This window comes from Heterodontus francisci, chromosome 25 (genome assembly GCF_036365525.1).
Source record: "Heterodontus francisci isolate sHetFra1 chromosome 25, sHetFra1.hap1, whole genome shotgun sequence".
Lineage (NCBI taxonomy): Eukaryota > Metazoa > Chordata > Chondrichthyes > Heterodontiformes > Heterodontidae > Heterodontus > Heterodontus francisci.
Genome location: NC_090395.1, coordinates 63,203,326 through 63,222,848, shown reverse-complemented (window position 1 = coordinate 63,222,848; position 19,523 = coordinate 63,203,326). Strand labels below are relative to the sequence as shown.

At 46.2% G+C, this 19,523-nt stretch overlaps 1 protein-coding gene across 1 annotated transcript in view; it reads right to left on the bottom strand.

Annotated features, from left to right (window-relative positions):
- Positions 1–19,523, bottom strand: part of LOC137384031 (uncharacterized) — a 102,797-nt gene that overhangs the window by 2,111 nt on the left and 81,163 nt on the right. The window contains exons 15-18 of the mRNA XM_068057596.1: positions 12,957–13,082; positions 12,079–12,201; positions 4,623–4,730; positions 1,465–1,596 (exon numbers count right to left, since the gene is read on the bottom strand). Of these exons, the coding sequence (XP_067913697.1) occupies positions 1,465–1,596; positions 4,623–4,730; positions 12,079–12,201; positions 12,957–13,082 (489 nt within the window). The remainder of the gene's footprint in view (positions 1–1,464; positions 1,597–4,622; positions 4,731–12,078; positions 12,202–12,956; positions 13,083–19,523) is intronic.

The following is a 19,523-nucleotide window of genomic DNA, read 5'->3' as shown; positions in this document are numbered from 1 at the left end:
CTCCCGTTCACAATATTACATACCCTTTCAAACCAACCCTATTGTCAGAGAATTGAGCTACACTAAAGAGTGGTGGAACTTGGGCTTTTCAACCTTGAAAAGAGATCATTGCAAAAGAACTGTATAGAGATCTATTTGACAGTACATGGTGTAGAAAAAGTAAATCTGCAACACAACTTCAACTTAAACAAAAGGAAGCGGGCATGGGTTCAAACTGGAAAAAGGCAAACGTAGGGCCAATGCCAGGAAACATCTCTTCACACAAAGACTGATCAATACTTGGAATAGGCTGCTTGGTAGGGTAGGATAACGAGACCTTGGAGTGATTTAAGCTGGTTGCTGTGGTGGTAGGACATAAGGTTTTCTAGCTGGACGAGTGATTCTTTGGGATTGGGTGAAGGCCAGGACAGTGTAGTTCTGTATCACACAATGCAGGGAATTAGGGAAGCAGTGACGTAGTGGTAATGTCATTGGACTAGTAATGCAGAGGCCCAGGCTAGTGCTCTGGGGACATGGGTTCGAAACCCACCATGGCAAATGGTGAAATTGGAATTCAATTAATAAAAATCTGCAATTTAAAAAAAAGAGCTAGTCTAATGGTGACCATGAAACCATTGTCAATTGTTGTAAAAACCCACCTGGTTCACTAATGTCCTTAAGGGAAGGAAATCTGCTGTCCTTAACTGGTCTGGCCTACATGTGACTCCAGACCACAGCAATGAGGTTGACTCTTAAATGTCTTCTGAAATGGCCTAGCAAGCCACTCAGTTCAAGTGCAATTAGGGATGGGTAATAAATGCTGGTCTAGCCAGCGATGCCCACATCCCATGAACGAATAAAAAAAAATGTTTTATGCTCTTGAACAATTAGGTAGGAAATATCACAGCAATGATACAAGTTGGCCTTTATAATTTATACTTGTGGGAGAAATTTGAGGTATTTCCACTATCGAGCCCTCTCAGATCAGGTTCCACATAACTTAGATGTAAAATTAATTTGCCTCCATCTCAGCAACATAGCACAAGCTTAACATCAGAAGAGAATCCCCTGCTACATATACTTCCCATTCCCTGCAGCTGTTCTTGAGTTCTGTGGATCTGTGTCCAGCAGAGACTAGTTTGAAACTGCTCAAACCCATTCTACAAAAGGTTCTCACTGCCATGGGGAAGAGGGGTCTTTCACATGGACTAGACGCAAACCCTGCTGTGAGCTGTGACAAATTAAACCCACCATCACATATGGCCATTCCTCTTACGTGAGGCAAGGCAGTGAGTTGCAGCAAGCTGTTCAACCATACAGGCATGAGAGATAAACATTACTCGATGCCCAGACACAAACTAACCTTGCATCCCACATTATTCATTTATTCACCCTGGGCAGGTACCTTCATTGGGGGTGATATCTCCATGGTTCTAACAATCACATTTCCAGACGGTGTCAAGCACAATCGAAAATTCTATGTACCTTCATCAGTTTGTCCCTTTTAGCCAAAATTAAAGCAGAACGAGGGTCTTTGTGTGTCTCACTCTTTGGTCTATCCATCTGGTAAACTGTATTTGATCCGGAGGGCTCCCTTGCCAAAATATCCTTGGCAGCCTGCGAATTAAAACACAGTACATTTGGTTACACTATATTCTCATAATTCACAAAAATGGGAAACAATCTGCCAAAACGATCTTTTAATATGAAGCTTTGAAGTAACAGATGGAGAATCAGTAGAGGAAACTGCACTGTGGTTATCAATATTAAATACACATGATGGCAACTGGCCACAAAAACAGAGAGAGAGAGAGGGCACACGAGAGAGAGAGAAAGCAAGAGAGAGAGAGGGGACACAAGAGAGAAAGAGAAAGAGAGAGGGTACACAGGAGAAAGAGAGCGAGCGAGCACACGAGAGAGAGAGCACACAAGAGAAAGTAAGAGAGAGAGGGCACATGAGGGAGAAAAAGAGAGGAGAGAGAGAGAGGGCACATGAGAGAAAGAGAGGGGGGGCACACAACAGAAAGAGAAAGAAAGAGGGCACACGAGAAAGAGAGCAAGAAAAAGAAAACGCACACAAGAGAGAGAGAGCAGGTGCGCAAGAGAAAGGGAGAGAGAGAGAGAGAGAGAAAGAGAGGGAGGGCACATGAGAGAGAAAGAGGGCATACGAGAGAAAGAGAGAAGGGAAGAGAAGGGGAAAGAAGGAAAAGGACAAAGAAGGGAAGAGATCCAACAGATGAGGCAGTGTTGATCTGTTCCGACGGCCAACAATCAAGAGTGTCTAAACAGAATTCTTGTGACAATATGTCCAGCAGACACACAGTCCCTGTGCATGGCTGCGCTCGCTTGTCATCCGAAGGTGTGGGTTCATTTAATTCACATCTGAAGGATGAAACAATGTAGATTCAAGCCCAAGATGCATCGATACTATAGACCCAGAGTTGGCTTCCAATCTCTACACAATCCAGTGATTTAAGTATGTGCCACATGTACCAAAAGATATCAGTATGGGGCAAATTCAGTGAGGTTTCCAGAGAGCAGCCTTGGTGAACAGGAGGATGAATTGGAGATCAAGCTGTAATATTTTAGTCCCAATTCTCTGGCCCATGCTCCTTGGCTCACTTTGCCCTAGATACAAATTGTTACTGCTTACCCTCAAGGGATAACCCTCAGCAATGCTCCACGTCTACCATTCAGTCAAGTCCCAAAGCTTGGTAAGCACCATTTGAAATTTACATTCAGAATCACAGAATAATACCGTGCAGAAGAGGCCCTTCGGCCCATCGAGTCTGCACCGATGCATTAAAACACCTGACCTGTCTACCTAATCCCATTTGCCAGCACTTGGCCCATAGCCTTGAATGTTATGATGTGCCAAGTGCTCATCCAGTTACTTTTTAAAGGATGTGAGGCAACCCGCCTCTACCACCCTCCCAGACAGTGCATTCCAGACCATCACCACCCTCTGGGTAAAAAAGATCTTCCTCAAATCCCCCTTAAACTTCCCGCCCCTCACCTTAAACTTGTGATCCCTCGTAACTGACCCTTCAACTAAAGGGAACAGCTGCTCCCTATCCACGCCCCTCATAATCTTGTACACCTCGATCAGGTCACCCCTCAGTCTTCTCTGCTCCAGTGAAAACAACCCAAGCCTATCCAACCTCTCTTCATAGCTTAAATGTTCCATCCCAGGCAACATCCTGGTGAATCATCTCTGCACCCCCTCTAGTGCTATCACATCCTTTCTATAATGTGGCGACCAGAATTGCACACAGTACTCCAGCTGTGGCCTTACCAAAGTTCTATACAACTCCAACATGACCTCCCTGCTTTTGTAATCTATGCCTCGACTGATAAAGGCAAGTGTCCCATATGCCTTTTTCACCACCCTATTAAGCTGCCCTTCTGTCTTCAGAGATCTATGGACAAAAACGCCAAGGTCCCTTTGTTCCTCGGAACTTCCCAGTGTCAGGCCATTCATTGAATACTTCCGTATCACATTACTCCTTCCAAAGTGTATCACTTCGTCAGCTGAATCCCATTAAGATAGCCATTGTTGCTAATGCGTTTGTAATAGAGCATGGCTACCCGACACAAATCTGACCAGACCCAACGACATGTGTCAGGTTCGAGTCGAGTCAGGCCGGGTTTGGACACAGTGCTGCCTTTTGCTTAGGGAGGGAAAGGGAAGTAAGCTGATCAACCAGAAGTCTTCAATCAAACAGCAGATTGCAGCACTGTAGAGTCCTGACCACTATCCAATGAACTCGGCCACAAACTAAAGTGGTCGTGTGTAAAAGTTGTGGGGTGGGGGGTTTGGGTGGTGGGGTGGGCGTGCTGTTGGTGACGAGATCAAGCTCCAATTCCCAACTCTATCTGCACGATTCTGCAGGAATAGCCTGCTGCCGGAATGGAGGATCCAAGGTACAGCACAACCTCTTTGATATAATTAACTTCATTCCGGTAGTTGTCGGGTCGGGTGCGGGAAAAAATCAAAAGGGTTCGGGCCTGGGCCTGAGCCTGGGTCGGGTTCAGGTTGATGTGGGTTGGGTCAGGCCCAGGTCGGGTTTCAATTGCATACCCGAGCAGGCCATTAGTTTGTAACATAGAGCCCTCACCTGTCTAATAATTAACTAAGGACATGCAGTTTACAGAAATATTTAAGGAGCTCTCCCGATGCCTTGGTGAGCATAGTTTGCAACTGAGCCATGTTGATAGAGAGGCTTCAGATTAGATTGCCAGTCTGTCCGCTGTGGGCTGTTCCCAGCTAGAGTGGACATTGGGCTGTACACTTGACCTCAATGCAATCTAGCTTAAAAAAAAATTAAGCAGGATTCCTGCTTCCTCAAGCCTATCCAGTAACACTGATGGAAAAGTGATGCAAGATTAGATAATATGATGAGGCCTAGCAATGCCTCCTGCAGTCAAATAACCAGATAATCTTGGCTCACATTTAGAGAAGGTAGCCAGTGCCCGTGGAACCATTCCTACGTAGGAATCTGTAGCTTAGGAGGAATCGGAAGAGCAGGAAAGAAAACTGAAGGAAACAAACTCTTTCAAAAATACCCACATTCTAGTTTACATAATTCCAATTTACTACAATTTAACTTAACAGAACTCAGGACACATTTTGAATTACCTACCTTGCTCACTTTGCAGTCAGTTGGTGGGGCACAGTGAGACTTATGGTCTCTACCATGGTGACGACTGACTTCTTTGACATTTCCAGTGTTCCTATGAGAATATTTCTTCTGGTAGGGGTGTGGGAGAATGGGGATGGGGGACAAGAGAGAAAAAGAGTCAGCAATTAGATCAATTTCCCAAACCACAGTTCACAAAGGGCTAGATTTTGATCCCAGCCCGCGTTGGGTTCTGTGGGTGGCGGAGGCCTCCGCCGCATGGAGAGGATGCCTCGGAACATGAGGTACCCTCCCTGCAGGCTTGGGGGGGGGGGGGGGCTCCTCCGTGGGCAATTCATGGCCCATGGACGACCCCCCACCACCCCCCGGGAACCCCCTTCCCCAGGACCGAACAACCATCTCCCCCCCCCCACCCCTCCCCACCACCAGGGCCTTCCAAACCAGATCCAGTGACCCTGCCTCACCTACCTCGGGTCTGAGGTTCCAGCGCTGGCCCTGGGTCTGATGCCTCTGCAGTACCAGCAGTGGCCACTGCTCCCGGTGGTGCTGCCGATACTGTTGAGCTGCCGGCCCTTTGATTGGCCGGCAACTCTTGGGGGCAGGATCCCCGTCCCTATTAAACATTTAAAGGGAAGGGGATCCCGCCTCCTTAAACTTTGACCCCAAAAGACTGGAGTGGGGGTCAGAAAAAAATGCAGAGACGGGGCTCCCCCTGCCTTTTCGGCCTGTGCTGGGAGCCCCACCTCCTGCATAAAATGCAGGATTTCCAACCCTAACTTCACCCCTCTTTTGTTAAAGATAGTGATTCATGCCATAGTGGCTGGTTTGCCTCAAAGCACCTCTTCCAATTTTGTCCATTCTTCATGTGTGAGTCTAGACAACAAGTGATGGCTTCCATTAAAGTCTGGTCCATGGGTGCAGTGGTTAGCACCGCAGCCTCACAGCTCCAGCGACCCGGGTTCAACTCAGGGCACTGCCTGCGTGGAGTTTGCAAGTTCTCCCTGTGTCTGCGTGAGTTTCCTCCGGGTGCTCCGGTTTCCTCCCACAGCCAAAAGACTTGCAGGTTGATAGGTAAATTGGCCATTATCAATTGCCCCTAGTATAGGTAGGTGAGGATGTGGTAGGAATATGGGATTAGTGTAGGATTAGTATAACTGGGTGGTTGATGGTCGGCACAGACTCGGTGGGCCGAAGGGCCTGTTTCAGTGCTGTATCGCTAAATCAAAAAAAATAACATCTATTCTTACATAATCTAAACAGGTGACATTTTCCAGCAGGGATCACTGCATAGCAAAGAGGCACAAAGGACTTGTGACTTGTCTGATGCATCTCTCTTCCTTCAAAGGGTTGTGAACATTTAGAATCATGTACCCCAGAGAGCTTTGGATGTTCAGTTGTTGAGTATATTCATGACAGAGATCAATAGATTTTTGGATACTAAGGGAATCGAAGGACATGGGTTCGTGCAGTAAGGTGTAGCTGATGTGGAAGATCAATCATTCTCTTGAATGGCAGAACTGGCTCAAGGGATCGAATGGCCTACTGCTGCTCAGGGGCATCATGACTAACTAAATAAATATCATCCCAGCCCCCACCACCAAAATACTTGGTTGAGATCTGCTGAGCAAAGCATGAATCAGAAGAACTTGCATTTGTTTAGCACCATCACAACCTCAGAACATCCCAAAGCGTTTTGCAGCCAATGAAGCACTTTTTGAAGTGCAGTCACAGTTGCTATGTAGGAAATGTGGAAGCCAATTTGCGCACAGCAAGCTCCCACAAACAGCAATGGGATAATGACCAGGTATTCTGTTTTTTTTTGGGCGATGTTGGTTAATGGATAAACATACCATTCAAAATATTACCAAAGGATCTTTTATGACCATCTGAGGGGCCAGACAGGGCCTCGGTTTGTTGTCTCATACAAAGCACAGCACCTCAGACAATGCAGCACTTGGGTGTCACCCCAGAATTTGTGCTAAAGTCTCTGGAGTGGGAGTCAAACCCAAAACTTCCTGACTCAGAGGCAAGAGTGCATCTCACTGAGCCACTGCTAACACCTATTGACCTAATGCAGGATGCTCCTGGGCTCTGTGACTCCGTAGCAAAGCACTGGACACATTCACCCACCAAGCCATTGGGAGAACTCTTGGGTCTTTACATTAAATTTCAAAATAATCTGATTTTAAAATCTACTAATAATAGACCATAAAAAGGAAACTGGCCTTAAAAAGTGAAAATTGAACTCAAACAATTAAAGATTTCTCAGATTTGTTCTCTGATGCCCTCGTTGTTTATTAGCTCTCCGTGTCTAATTCAATCCCTCCTTGAAATGGCAGATTTGTGGATCCATACAAGAAGTCACTAAGTGTGAAAGGACACATATTCCATTAGTTGTTGCTATTGTCATTTCGTCAAAGTGATAATTCACTTTATTGAAATATATAGAATAATGGATACTCTGGAGGGAAGGTCTGCAAAATGACAGAGGAGAAGCTGGTCATAAACCAGGACAGTGCAACTTGAGTGCTTTATGAATATCAGCGGAATGCACAGATTGAATTACAACCACTCAAATTCCTTCACAACACATTTTGTAACTCATGCAGCGCTGACCAGGATTTTGATGTGAACAATGGATGCAGTAACACAGTACGCCCACCGCACTGGTGAGACAGCCAAGTGTTGGAAGGCAACTGTCCAGGATAGAAGAAAGAACTTGCACCTTTCGCGATCTCAGGACATCACAGAGCGCTTTACAGCCAATAAATAACTTTTGAAGAGCGTCACTGTTGGAATGTAGGAGAAACAGCTTCAATTTGTGCACAGCAAGCTCCCACAAACACAATTAAATAATCGACCATAGCATCTTTTTTTTTTAAGGGAATGAGTTGAAGGATATATAATTGTCCAAGACACTGGGAAGAACACACTTGCTCCTCTTGAAATCGTGCCATGGGATCCTTTTATTTTCACTCGATAGAGCAGACAGGGCCTCAGTTTAACATCCGATCCAAAATACAGCACCCCTGACAGTGCAGCACTCCCTCAGTACTGCACCGGAGTGTCAGCCTGGATTATGTGCTCAATTCTCCAGAGTGGGGTTTGAATCCCTAACCTTCTGACTCAGAGGCAAGAGTGCTACCCACTGAGCCAATGAGAACAAACAGAAGCTTTGTCACAATGGAGGTGCAAAATGGGCAACAGTTAACTGATAGTGATGTATCAAAAAAACAAAATGCACTCTTCATAAAGGAGACTTTGTTTATACATAGAATTACATTGAATATACAGCACAGAAACAGGCCATTTGGTCTAATCAGCTCATGCTGGCGTTGATGCTCCACTTGAGCCTCCTCCCATCTTCCCTCATCTAACTCTATCAACATAACTCCCCATTCCCTTCACCCTTATATGATTATCTCGCTTTCCCTTAAATACCTCCATAATATTCACCACAACTACTCCCTGTAATAATGAGCTCCACTCTCTGGGTAAAGAAGTTTCTTCTGAATTCTCAATTTGATCTATTGGTGACCATCTTTTATTGATGGCCTCTAGTTTTGCTCTTACCACAAGTGGAAACACTTGCACACTGTGTCTACTCTATCAAAACCTTTTGTAATTTTAAAGACCTTCATTAGGTCATCTCTCAGTCTTGGAATATCACGAGAAAACAGACCCAGCCTGTTCATCCTTTCCTGACAGGTATACCCTCTCAGTTCTGATAGCATCCTTGTAAATAAATATTGACCAGGGAGAAATCCCCTGCTCAGGGCCACAGGATCATTTATCCCCAAATGAGAGGGCAGATGTCTCCTTGGTTTAAGGTCCCATTTGAAATGGGAGCACGTCTAACAATACAGCACTCCCTCAGTACTACACTGGAGGGACAGCCTTGATTTTTTTGTGCTCAAGTCCTGGAGCGGGACCTGAACCTTGTGACTCAAAGGCAAGAGTGCTACCAACTGAGCCGCGGCTGACACACAACTTGGCACACATTTCCTTAGGTGGCAGAGTCCAGACAAGGGGTAACTAATAATAATATTTTAATACCTTAAAATTAGAATTAGGCCATTCAGGGATTTTGTGAGGAAGCACTTCTTCACACAAAGGATAGTGGAAATCGGGAATACTCTCTCCAGTAAAGTTGTTGAGGCCAAATCAATTGAAAATGTTAAAACTAACAAAAATAAGTTTTTGTTCGGCAACAGTAGGGTTACAAACCAAAAAAAGGTAGATGGAGTTAAGATATAGATCAGCTATGATGTAAATGAATGGCGGAACTGACTCAAGAGGCTGAATGACCTGCTCCTAAACCTTGGTCTTCTTTCTCTGCTTGAGAACTGGAAACATGTCAGTTGTGATTGGGCATAGAGTCATAGAGTTATACAGCACAGAAACAGGCCCCTCGGCCCATCGGGCAATTGAACATCTTTTAAAATTTTCCACAGTGATTTCTTCTTTCTTTCAAATACAGGGTGGATTTCTCAGTTTAATATAGCGATTCCCTTAACAGGGTTACATCACGGCATCTATCTAGAACTATACAGTGAACTTTTACAATCCAGAGTGTGTTTGAAGTGTAAACATTCTGAACTCACATCACATGCCAACTACCTGATTTAAGACTCACTTTGTCTCCAGGTGGCCCGGAACCAAACCTCAAGAGAAATGGAATGCGCCTTTAAACCCAGCTATTTCTTTTAACTTCCCAGACTAATTCCTATTAAACATTTCAAACTAAACAGTTGGCACGCATGGTGCAAACACAACAGCAGTGGAGATGAGGATAAACAAAAATTAACACATTAGCAACTAGTATCCCCACCTTGAAAGTAGTAAACACGCCTTCCCTAATCTAGGAGACCATAAAAGGAATTCCAGGGATTCTGTGGGACCATTAGATTCCTGTCTGCCTGGGATCAGTAATACCACGTGCTGTGGGTTAACGTCTGAAGAATTCTGCATTCAATATCTTTCCGTGCTGGCGCGTTACTTCTGTTGCTGTTCTCCGATGGGAAAAAAATCCTGCAATGCTAGCAGTTTTCCCTTGATAACCGACAGCCTTTCAAAAGCTGGGCGAGGAGGTCTCTTTAAGTGTGACAATACTCAAAAGGGCTATCCTGTACTTGGAATTAGACTCTGATGGCTGTCAATACTTGGAGGAGGTCCCCTGCACAGAAATGTTTGAAAACCACGCTCCCATATGGTCTGAACTTGGTCCCCTTACCCAACTCCCTGTAATAACCATCTGTACTTAGAACAAACTTGAACAACTTTCCCTGAAGAGTGCATCTAATCTTTGGAATTCTCTACCCCAGAGGGCTGTGGAAGCTCAGCCATTGAGTATGCTTAAAGCAGAGATTGACAGATTTCTAAATACCAATGACAAAGAGATATGAGGATAGTGTGTGGGAAAAAGGCATTGAAGTGGATGATCAGCCATGATCATATTAAATGGCGGAGCAGGCTTGTTGGGCTGAATAGCCTACTCCTGCTCCTATGTCCCTATGTTATACATTAAATCAAAAGCACAGATAATTGGCAGGTTCTTAAAAATATTTTTAATGTAAGGTATAAACAGAATGCAAGCTGAAAGCTAAATGGGGGTTTTCCTGTGAGTGATGCCAACCATAATTCATTCACGATTACAAGAACTGCAGACAGGTGACAAGCAACCCTCAGGTTCATCAGTGCACACTCTATTTGCGGGTTGGTGCAATCCCATGCAGCAGCTTTCCCAAACGCTAGTAACTCCTGGAGAGGAAACAAAATGGAGAGGAAAACAGCAAACAACTGGGCTGCATTTTTTCACCCTCTTTTTTTTTAAATCAGAAGTTATCAGCTCATTCACCTCACAGGATGGAAATGGCCTACCAATACTCATGGCCAAGGCACACAAAGGAAGAATGGCCAGGCGGGTGAGATAACAGACAGCCCCTCAACAGGAATAATCATCGGCTTTTAGAAAAGAGGCAAAATTGATGGCAGATATTAGACCATGCATTGAACATCACATTTGTAAACATTGCTCTGTTAGTAACATCACTTAACCAAACACACACTTGCTTCAGAATAAATAAGAGTTTAGATATCTGAATTATCACTTTCTTCAACTCACTCTCCCATGGTTGATTTGTACTCATTAACAGTTAGGAATTAACAATCCTGGAACAGGTTTGTTATTTTGCATTTCATGTGTTTGGTATCGAAGTGATCGGGACGAATGCAAGGTATCAACTCTTCACTATCTGGCAAATCCACCTCAATACTCAACTTTAGCTCAAAGCACTCTTAAGACTCCAGGTAAGATCTCCAATCTCCATATACTCTACTCCATCCCACAGCACATGCCCATCCACACCAAGGTAACATTCTTATTTGTTCTTGCAGCATGAGGACGTTATAGTCAACCACAATGTGTTGGCCAGTTCGGGTTCCCTTCTGTAAAGGACATTAGTGAACCAGCTGGGTTTTTCAACACTCCAGCAGCTTTTGTGGTCATTTATCTGGTACTAACCAGGGATTATCAGAAGTATTCAATTCAATATCATAACTTGCCTTTAAACTCTCAATCTCTGGGGTGCAGGCCAGCTTCCTACATTACAACAGTGACAACACTTCAAAAGTACTTCATTGGCTGCAAAGCACTTTGGGACATCCTGAGGTTGTGAAAGGTGTTATACAAATGCAAGTCTTTCTTTGAAAACCATCACACTACTGTACCCATTGAACCTATTTGCATTTATCCCACGTCACACCCCTACTTTGTTAGGGTAACATTTCCGAGTACCACACTTTACTGCACGTACAACTCTCAAATCTACTGAGCTAACACTATTCAAAAGTTGGAAGAATTGGATTACTCTACAAAATGAACAGTCTCCACCAAAAAGTTCATTACCCACTTAACAGTGATACCATGCACTACACAAACAATAGAAATCTAACCAGCAGTTATCAAGTCACACCATCCACAACATCAGAGTTTGAAGTAATTGCCAAATGATGAAGAGACTCTCATTGAATACAACAAATCTCTTAATGAAACTGTTCAGAAAATATTTTACTATTGCTGTCAACACAGAGAGAGGTCCATGAATTAAATAGTGATTATGTTCAATCTGTTCATAGTGATTTATGCTACTACTACTTCCATTTTCAACAGAGGAACTCCTACTCAACTTCTGTTCACTTGGAGCAACCAAATGGGCCTTAATTTCTTTACTTTGTTTAGAAGGATTCTACTTAACAGTCATTACTGAAAGCTTTATGCGCGAGAAAAAAAGATTAACTTTGGAGCAGAAGTATCAGTAACGCTTTAGTAGGACCATTGTTCATAAATCAAAAGAAACACAATTGCAACTGGTTCCTAATGCTTGCTTCAGTCACTTGTTTGCTTCGAACACAATCAATAGTCTGGCACCGTTAGTTTGCATTCACTTGCAGTACTTACATTGTCTTTAGATGAAGCATCATTCGGTGACAAATGTTCTCCTTTAAGCTTGACAATTGTTTTCTCCTTCCTTTTGGTTGCCTTGTCAGAATACTGTTCTGGTATTTCTCTGAATATATCATCCTGAGAGAAAGAAAACATAATAATCTCAATACTGAGCAATAACCAACAGTTTTTTTGACATGGCCTTGGACAGGAGGAAAGGATGGGGTCAATAAAATCAGGAAAGTTTAACCTTCCTCCCCCACCCACCCCCATTCATCCAAAGAGGCTATTTGAGAACTTACTTGCATGTTGCAAGGAACAGCAACAAAAAAGGGCCATTAAGTCCTTGAAACACACCCCTTCCAACAGGAGAGCATATACAATCTGCAGTGTCAACTCCACCCAGTTCTCAAGGATGTATGAAGAAATTAGGCGCCAATTTCAGATGCAATCTTGTAATAATAAAGCCTTTTAAAATACAGTTAAACTACCGCTATATATATATATATAAAATCAAAACTACTGTACTGTATAATTTATGTGGAATGATGCATTCCAAAGTAAATCAGTATAAACAAAGATGATTTAATTACTGCTGAGGCCCCAAAAAAAATACATCACAAATATTCATCTTCATTAAAAAGGAAACTGAAGGGAGTAGGCTGACTGCAACCATTAATAAATCATCAAATGAGATTCCGAGTAAATGGTGGATTTTTCTGCTACATAGAAGACGCTTTTCTGTAAATCTGGTCTGTTTATCACACTGAGCGGATATTAAGAGTGGTGTAAAAGTTTATTTTCCAAGTAAGGAAAGATAATCCAATCAAATCCAACAGTCCAGCACCAAATTAAATTGAACTCCTGAATTAATATTGTTGGAACAAACTTACATCACTAATCTCATCATCTGAAGAGGTCTTTCGACAGGGTACCTTCTCTCCTCGACGCTCAACGTTCTGCATGTCTGCTCCTGCGTTCCCTTCGGTCATTTTCCCAGGAATTGTAGAGATCATTTTCTAAAAATCATAAAAAGAAAAGGCCTGGGTCATTCAGCAGATTAGAACACTCCAGAGGATATGAACGCAAAATATCAAGTCTGATACTCTAGTGCAGTACTGAGGGAGTGCTGCACTGTTGGAGATGCCGTCTTTTGGATGAGATGTTAAACTGAGGCCCCGTCTGCTCTCTCGGGTAGACACAAAAGATCCAGGTATTATTTTGAAGAAGGGAAGGGGAGTTCTCCCCGGTATCCTGGTCAATATTTATCCCTCAATCAACATCACAAAAACAGATCATCTGGTCATTATCACATTGCTGTTTGTTTATTTTTTATTTATATTTAGAGATACAGCACTGAAACAGGCCCTTCGGCCCACCGAGTCTGTGCCGACCATCAACCACCCATTTATACTAATCCTACATTAATCCCATATTCCTACCACATCCCCAGCTTCCCTCAATTCCCCTACCACCTACCTATACTAGGGGCAATTTATAATGGGCAATTTATCTATCAACCTGCAAGTCTTTGGCTATGGGAGGAAACCGGAGCACCCGGCGAAAACCCACGCAGTCACAGGGAGAACTTGCAAACTCCGCACAGGCAGTACCCAGAACTGAACCCGGGTCGCTGGAGCTGTGAGGCTGCGGTGCTAACCACTGCGCATTGTGGAAGCTTACTGTGTGTAAATTGGCTGCTGCATTTCCTACATTATCACAGGGACTACACTTCAAAACTACTTCATTGGCTGTAAAGAGCTTTGAGACGGCCCGTGGTCGTGAAAGGCTCTATATAAATGCAAGTCTTTCTTTCTTGTCCTTTCATCTTTGGCTGAGGGAAGTTTTTTTCTCTGCCAGTAGTAAGGGTCCTACATCTATAAGTGTGGGCAATCTCGGTTCACTGGGCATGGGCCCACAGACTGAACAGTTCTACACTAAACGGTAGCATCCCTCAGAGAGCAATGAGGTGAGAAATGGAAACACAGCAGTGAGTGAATGCTGTTATAAAGCTGGTAGGCTATATTTCCCATCGCTCTGCACCTGAATGCGGAGTGTTTTTGTCGCTAGTTTCCTCCCCTACCCTCCTCTTCTGAAGTTGATTCTTTGAGAAGATACCTTACCAAAGTGGTCATTATTCATCTGCAGGGTACATCAAGGACGAGTCCATTCCCCACAAAACCCAGATCCCCACCAATCTTCACTTTCCAGCAAGGGAGTCAGCATGAAGCAATCAGGATCACAAACCATGGCTGATTTTTCCTTTCCTAATCCCAAGCTCCCCGACGGTTCACCAGTTTGGCCCAGTTAACTCTGGAGGTACTGCAGTGCCATTAGGGTGCCTGATTAACTCTTCCGCAGCCTACAGGCACTGAAGTTAACAGCAAACCTCACTCTCACCACTGGATGGGTTCAGTGAATGCAGCACAAGCTGGAAATCAAACCCAAGACCTTCCTTGATGTGTACAGGGAATGCAGTTAATCCACCAAGCCACTGGGGAACTGGAAACAACTTTAAATGTTTCTGCACTGCTTTTCCCATATGAACACATTGACATTAAGGCAAAATCGGCTCAATCTATCAAAGATCCTCACATAAGAACATTCTTATGTGGAGGTGGTAGGTAACCTGAGAGTGGGAAGCTAATGATCAGCTGTGAAATTGTGCATAGAGAAGAACACAATTTGTTTTCTGTTCTCAGGCATGCAGAAAGTGGCAGCTGCTGAGTTAGATGGAGAGCACCAAGGGCTCCCTTGGAGAGAGACGCTTGATGAGGCTATCAATCTACTTTAGAGAGAGAGAAGGTCTGGAAACTGAGATATCATCAAATTGAAAAAAAAAATTATGTAAATTGAAAAGAAAAATAATCAAACAGGTCTTCCATGGAGCCAGCCATGCTGGGAATTTTGCAGGACCCAACACTGAACTGATTTAGATATTCCCACCTTTTCCTGCAGAATAATGGAACACTTTAGCTTAGATTTCCCGACCACCCATCGTAGAAGCCTAAATCAGAGGGGCTGAGAGCTGAAAACTCGCAGGAGTTCTGTTGCAAGGGCACTCCATTCACTTTACGCCATGAGAGAATTTAACAGTGCAAGTCACCCCCAGGCCTGGAAACACCACTTTATTTAAATATTCATGATCGGATGGAATCATGAAGGATGCTGTGCATCAGCCTGGTGGACATTCTGCGTCCGCGAACAGAGTTGGCCATCCCTTGTCTAGACAAACAATTAGTGCAAACAATGAATCCTCTACATGAAGGAAGTTAGGACATGAGATCCTTCAGTACCCCTAAGATATTGCATGCCTGTCTAACAGTGATGTTAAGATGGGGTGGTCTGAATACTTGGGGTCTACCTACCATCAAATCCCAGGACATGGGAGCCTTCTCTTCTTATCCAGTTTTTCCTCTCCCCTGCCCCCCCAAATGTAACCGTTTACACCTCCTCTGGATTCATCTTTAGCTCCCGTTCTTGCCCCATTATCAATTCCTTATGCCTTGCACCATCAGCACTTTTGTCAACGAATCACTTCTCGCTGCCAACGTACCTCTAAGTTGCACGAGTGCACGGCCACACAGTAGTTGGGAGAGTGCGACACCGCAACAAACAGGCCACGCTCAAGCAACGGTCCCTTTAAGATGCACATATGCACCCCAATCTTAAAAGGGGCCACGCACACCGTAGGAAAATTAGATGGAACAGAGCTCCCCACCCTCTCTTCCCTGGCTCTGCACTTAAGAGTCGTTAATCTCGCAAACATCTTCCAGTTCTTATGAAAGGTCGTTGTTCTGAAACGCTAGCTCTTTCCACAGATGCTGGCTGACCTGCAGGCATGTTCTGATCCTATTTCAGATTTACAGCAGCTGTAGTATTTCGCTTTTGTCGAAGATGCCTCCCTGGCAGCTGTGGAAGGCCACGCTCACCTTGCTGCAAGGGCCACCTCCCCTTCAACAGTTGTAAAAACAAAGAGTTGGGCTGCTCAGAAACCCGCTTTCAGGCTCGCTGCTGGACACTGGGTTTCCTTTCCAATCTTTCAGTTTCCGCCAGTCACCTATTAGTCTAACCCTCTCCAGCGTTGGTAAAGCCCTCTCATTTGTAGGGGTGCCTTTAGAGGCTTTCAGAACTTTTAATTGCCTCATTACCAGTAAATTTCAATTACAATGATTTTCTGCTTCTCTGAAAAGTTACCTCATACAACTGAATCTGATGCAAAGGAGTCAACCTTGGAAAATAGAACCACCAATCCGTTCCCAGGCGCCTCCCCCCTCCTTTAATGGAAGGTTGCACAAGAACGGCCAAAATGATGGAATTCAGTTATATGGTGAGCAGGGAAAAGCAGGGATTGTTCTCCTTATAGCAGAGAAGGTTAAAGGTTAAAGGGAGATTTAATAAAGATAGTTAAAATTATGAGGGGTTTTGATAAAGCAAGTAAGGAGAAACTTTGCTCTGGCCAGTGGGTTCAGTAAAGACTTCAAATAACTGGCAAAAGAACTAGAGGAGAAGTTACTTTAAGAAGAGTGTTAAGACCTGGAACGCAATATCTGAATGTGTGGAAGAATCAGATTCCATAGTAACTTTCAAAAGGCAATTGGACATGTCCTTGAAGGGGACTAATTTGCAGGGTTAAGGGGGAAAAAATGGGGTCAAAGAGCTAGCACAGACACAATGGGCTGAATGGCCTCCTGGTGCCATGTAAGATTCTATGATTCTTCTATGAGTGTGAGGCCCTTTCTATCTTCTGTTTGCCATGAACCAAAACACCAGACTTCCATTGTGTACAACCTGGACACCATGGCTGAGATTGAGCAGTCAACTCACAGGAATTTCAGGTGCTAACACAAGGCCCACTATTCCACGGGACAGAGGGCACAGTGCAGCTCCATGATGCAGCCGGTCCTCAGTGCTTTCAGCTTAATCTGACACACAGTACAGTTCAATCACTCGCTAGGGCTGGTTTTCTCAGGCAGTACTTACATTACTTGCATGGTCTCCAGACAAAACCTCAGGCAACATGTCTCTGTTGGCCACAAGAGCTGCCAGAGTCACAATACTCTTTGGGGAGGAGAAAGGACAAACAAAACACATGTCCATCAAACAGGGGCAAGGGAATAATCTGCTATATCAGGGTTGTCCAACATACCGCCAGTGAACTAGAATCCGGCCCGCAGATGTATTTCAGAGATGAGAAATTTTCAATTCTTGTCTTCTTTCAGACCGACTTTTTAAAACATTGTGCAGTCAGTTTCACAGCTGACAGATGCTAACGTCAGGAACAGTGCTTTCCCAACTTTGGACGGATTTGGGGATTTCCGGCGGGTTTCAACTTTTTTTTTTAAAAAGGCATACGGAAAACCCTGAATCTGTCGTAGGTTGGGGAGGGAGGGGGGGTGGGGGGAAGGAAAAGGAGAAGAGGTGGGGGGGAAGGGAAAAGAAGAAGGGGGGGTGGGGCAAGGAGAGTGGGGGGGTGGGGCAAGGAGAAGGTGGGGGCAAAGAGAAGAGGGGGGCAAGGAGAAGAGGGGAGGGGCAAGGAGAAGGGGGGGCAAGGAGAAGAAGGGGGGGGGCAAGAAGGGGGGGGCAAGAAGAGGGGGGGCAAGAAGAGGAGGGGCAAGGAGGAGAGAGGGGGAGGGGCGAAGAGGAGAGAGGGGGAGGGGGTGGGAAGAGAGAGAGGGAGGGGGGTGGGAAGAGAGGGAAGGGGGTGGGAAGAGAGAGAGGGAGGGGGTGGGAAGAGAGGGAAGGGGTTGGGAAGAGAGAGAGGGAAGGGGTGGGAAGAGAGAGAGGGAAGGGGGTGGGAAGAGAGAGAGGGAAGGGGGTGGGAAGAGAGAGAGAGAGAGAGAGAGAGAGGGGGGGAAGAGAGAGGGGGTGGGAAGAGAGAGGGGGTGGGAAGAGAGAGGGGGAAGGGGGTGGGAAGAGAGAGAGGGAAGGGGGTGGGAAGAGAGAGAGAGGGAAGGGGTGGGAAGAGAGAGAGAGGGAAGGGGGTGGGAAGAGAGAGAGAGGGAAGGGGGTGGGAAGAGAGAGAGAGGAAGGGGGTGGGAAGAGAGAGAGAGGGAAGGGGGTGGAAGAGAGAGAGAGGGAAGGGGGTGGGAAGAGAGAGAGAGGGAAGGGGGTGGGAAGAGAGAGAGAGGGAAGGGGGTGGGAAGAGAGAGAGAGGGAAGGGGGTGGGAAGAGAGAGAGGGAGGGGGGTTGGAAGAGAGAGAGGAGGGGGTTGGAAGAGAGAGAGGGAGGGGGGTTGGAAGAGAGAGAGGGAAGGGGGTGGGAGAGAGAGAGGGAAGGGGGTGGGAAGAGAGAGAGGGAAGGGGTGGAAGAGAGAGAGGGAGGGGGTGGGAAGAGAGAGTGGGAGGGGGGAAGAGAGAGGTGGGGAGAAGAGAGAGAGGGGGGGAGAAGAGAGAGAGGGGGGAGGAGAGAGAGAGGGGGGGAGGAGAGAGAGGGGGGGGGAAGAGAGAGAGGGGGGGAAGAGAGAGAGGGGAGGGAAGAGAGAGAGGGGGGGAAGAGAGAGAGAGGGGGGAAGAGAGAGAGAGGGGGGGAAGAGAGAGAGAGGGGGGGAGAGAGAGAGAGGGGGGGAAGAGAGAGAGAGAGAGGGGGGGAAGAGAGAGAGAGAGAGGGGGGGAAGAGAGAGAGAGAGGGGGGAAGAGAGAGAGAGAGGGGGGGAAGAGAGAGAGAGAGGGGGGAAGAGAGAGAGAGAGGGGGGGAAGAGAGAGAGAGAGGGGGGGGGAAGAGAGAGAGAGGGGGGGGGAAGAGAGAGAGAGAGGGGGGGAAGAGAGAGAGGGGGGGGAAGAGAGAGAGGGGGGGGGAAGAGAGAGAGGGGGGGGAAGAGAGAGAGGGGGGAAGAGAGAGAGGGGGGGAAGAGAGAGAGGGGGGGGAAAGAGAGAGAGGGGGGAGAGAGAGGGGGGGAAAGAGAGAGGGGGGGGGGAAAGAGAGAGGGGGGGGAAAAAGAGAGAGGGGGGGGAAAAGAGAGAGGGGGGAAAAGAGAGAGGGGGGGAAAGAGAGAGGGGGGGGAAAGAGAGAGGGGGGGAAAGAGAGAGGGGGGGGAAAAGAGAGAGGGGGGGAAAAGAGAGAGGGGGGGGAAAAGAGAGAGGGGGGGGAAAAGAGAGAGGGGGGGAAAGAGAGAGGGGGGGGAAAGAGAGAGGGGGGGGAAAGAGAGAGGGGGGGGGAAGAGAGAGAGGGAGGGGGGAAGAGAGGGAGGGAGGGGGGAAGAGAGGAGGGAGGGGGGGGAAAGAGAGGGAGGGAGGGGGGGAAGAGAGGGAGGGAGGGGGGGGAAGAGAGAGAGGGAGGGGGGAAGAGAGAGAGGGGGGGAAGAGAGGGAGGGGGGAAGAGAGGGAGGGGGGGAAGAGAGAGAGGGAGGGGGGAAGAGAGGGAGGGGGGAAGAGAGAGAGAGAGGGGGGGGGAGAGAGAGAGGGGGGGAAGAGAGGGAGGGGGGAAGAGAGGGAGGGGGGGAAGAGAGAGAGGGAGGGGGG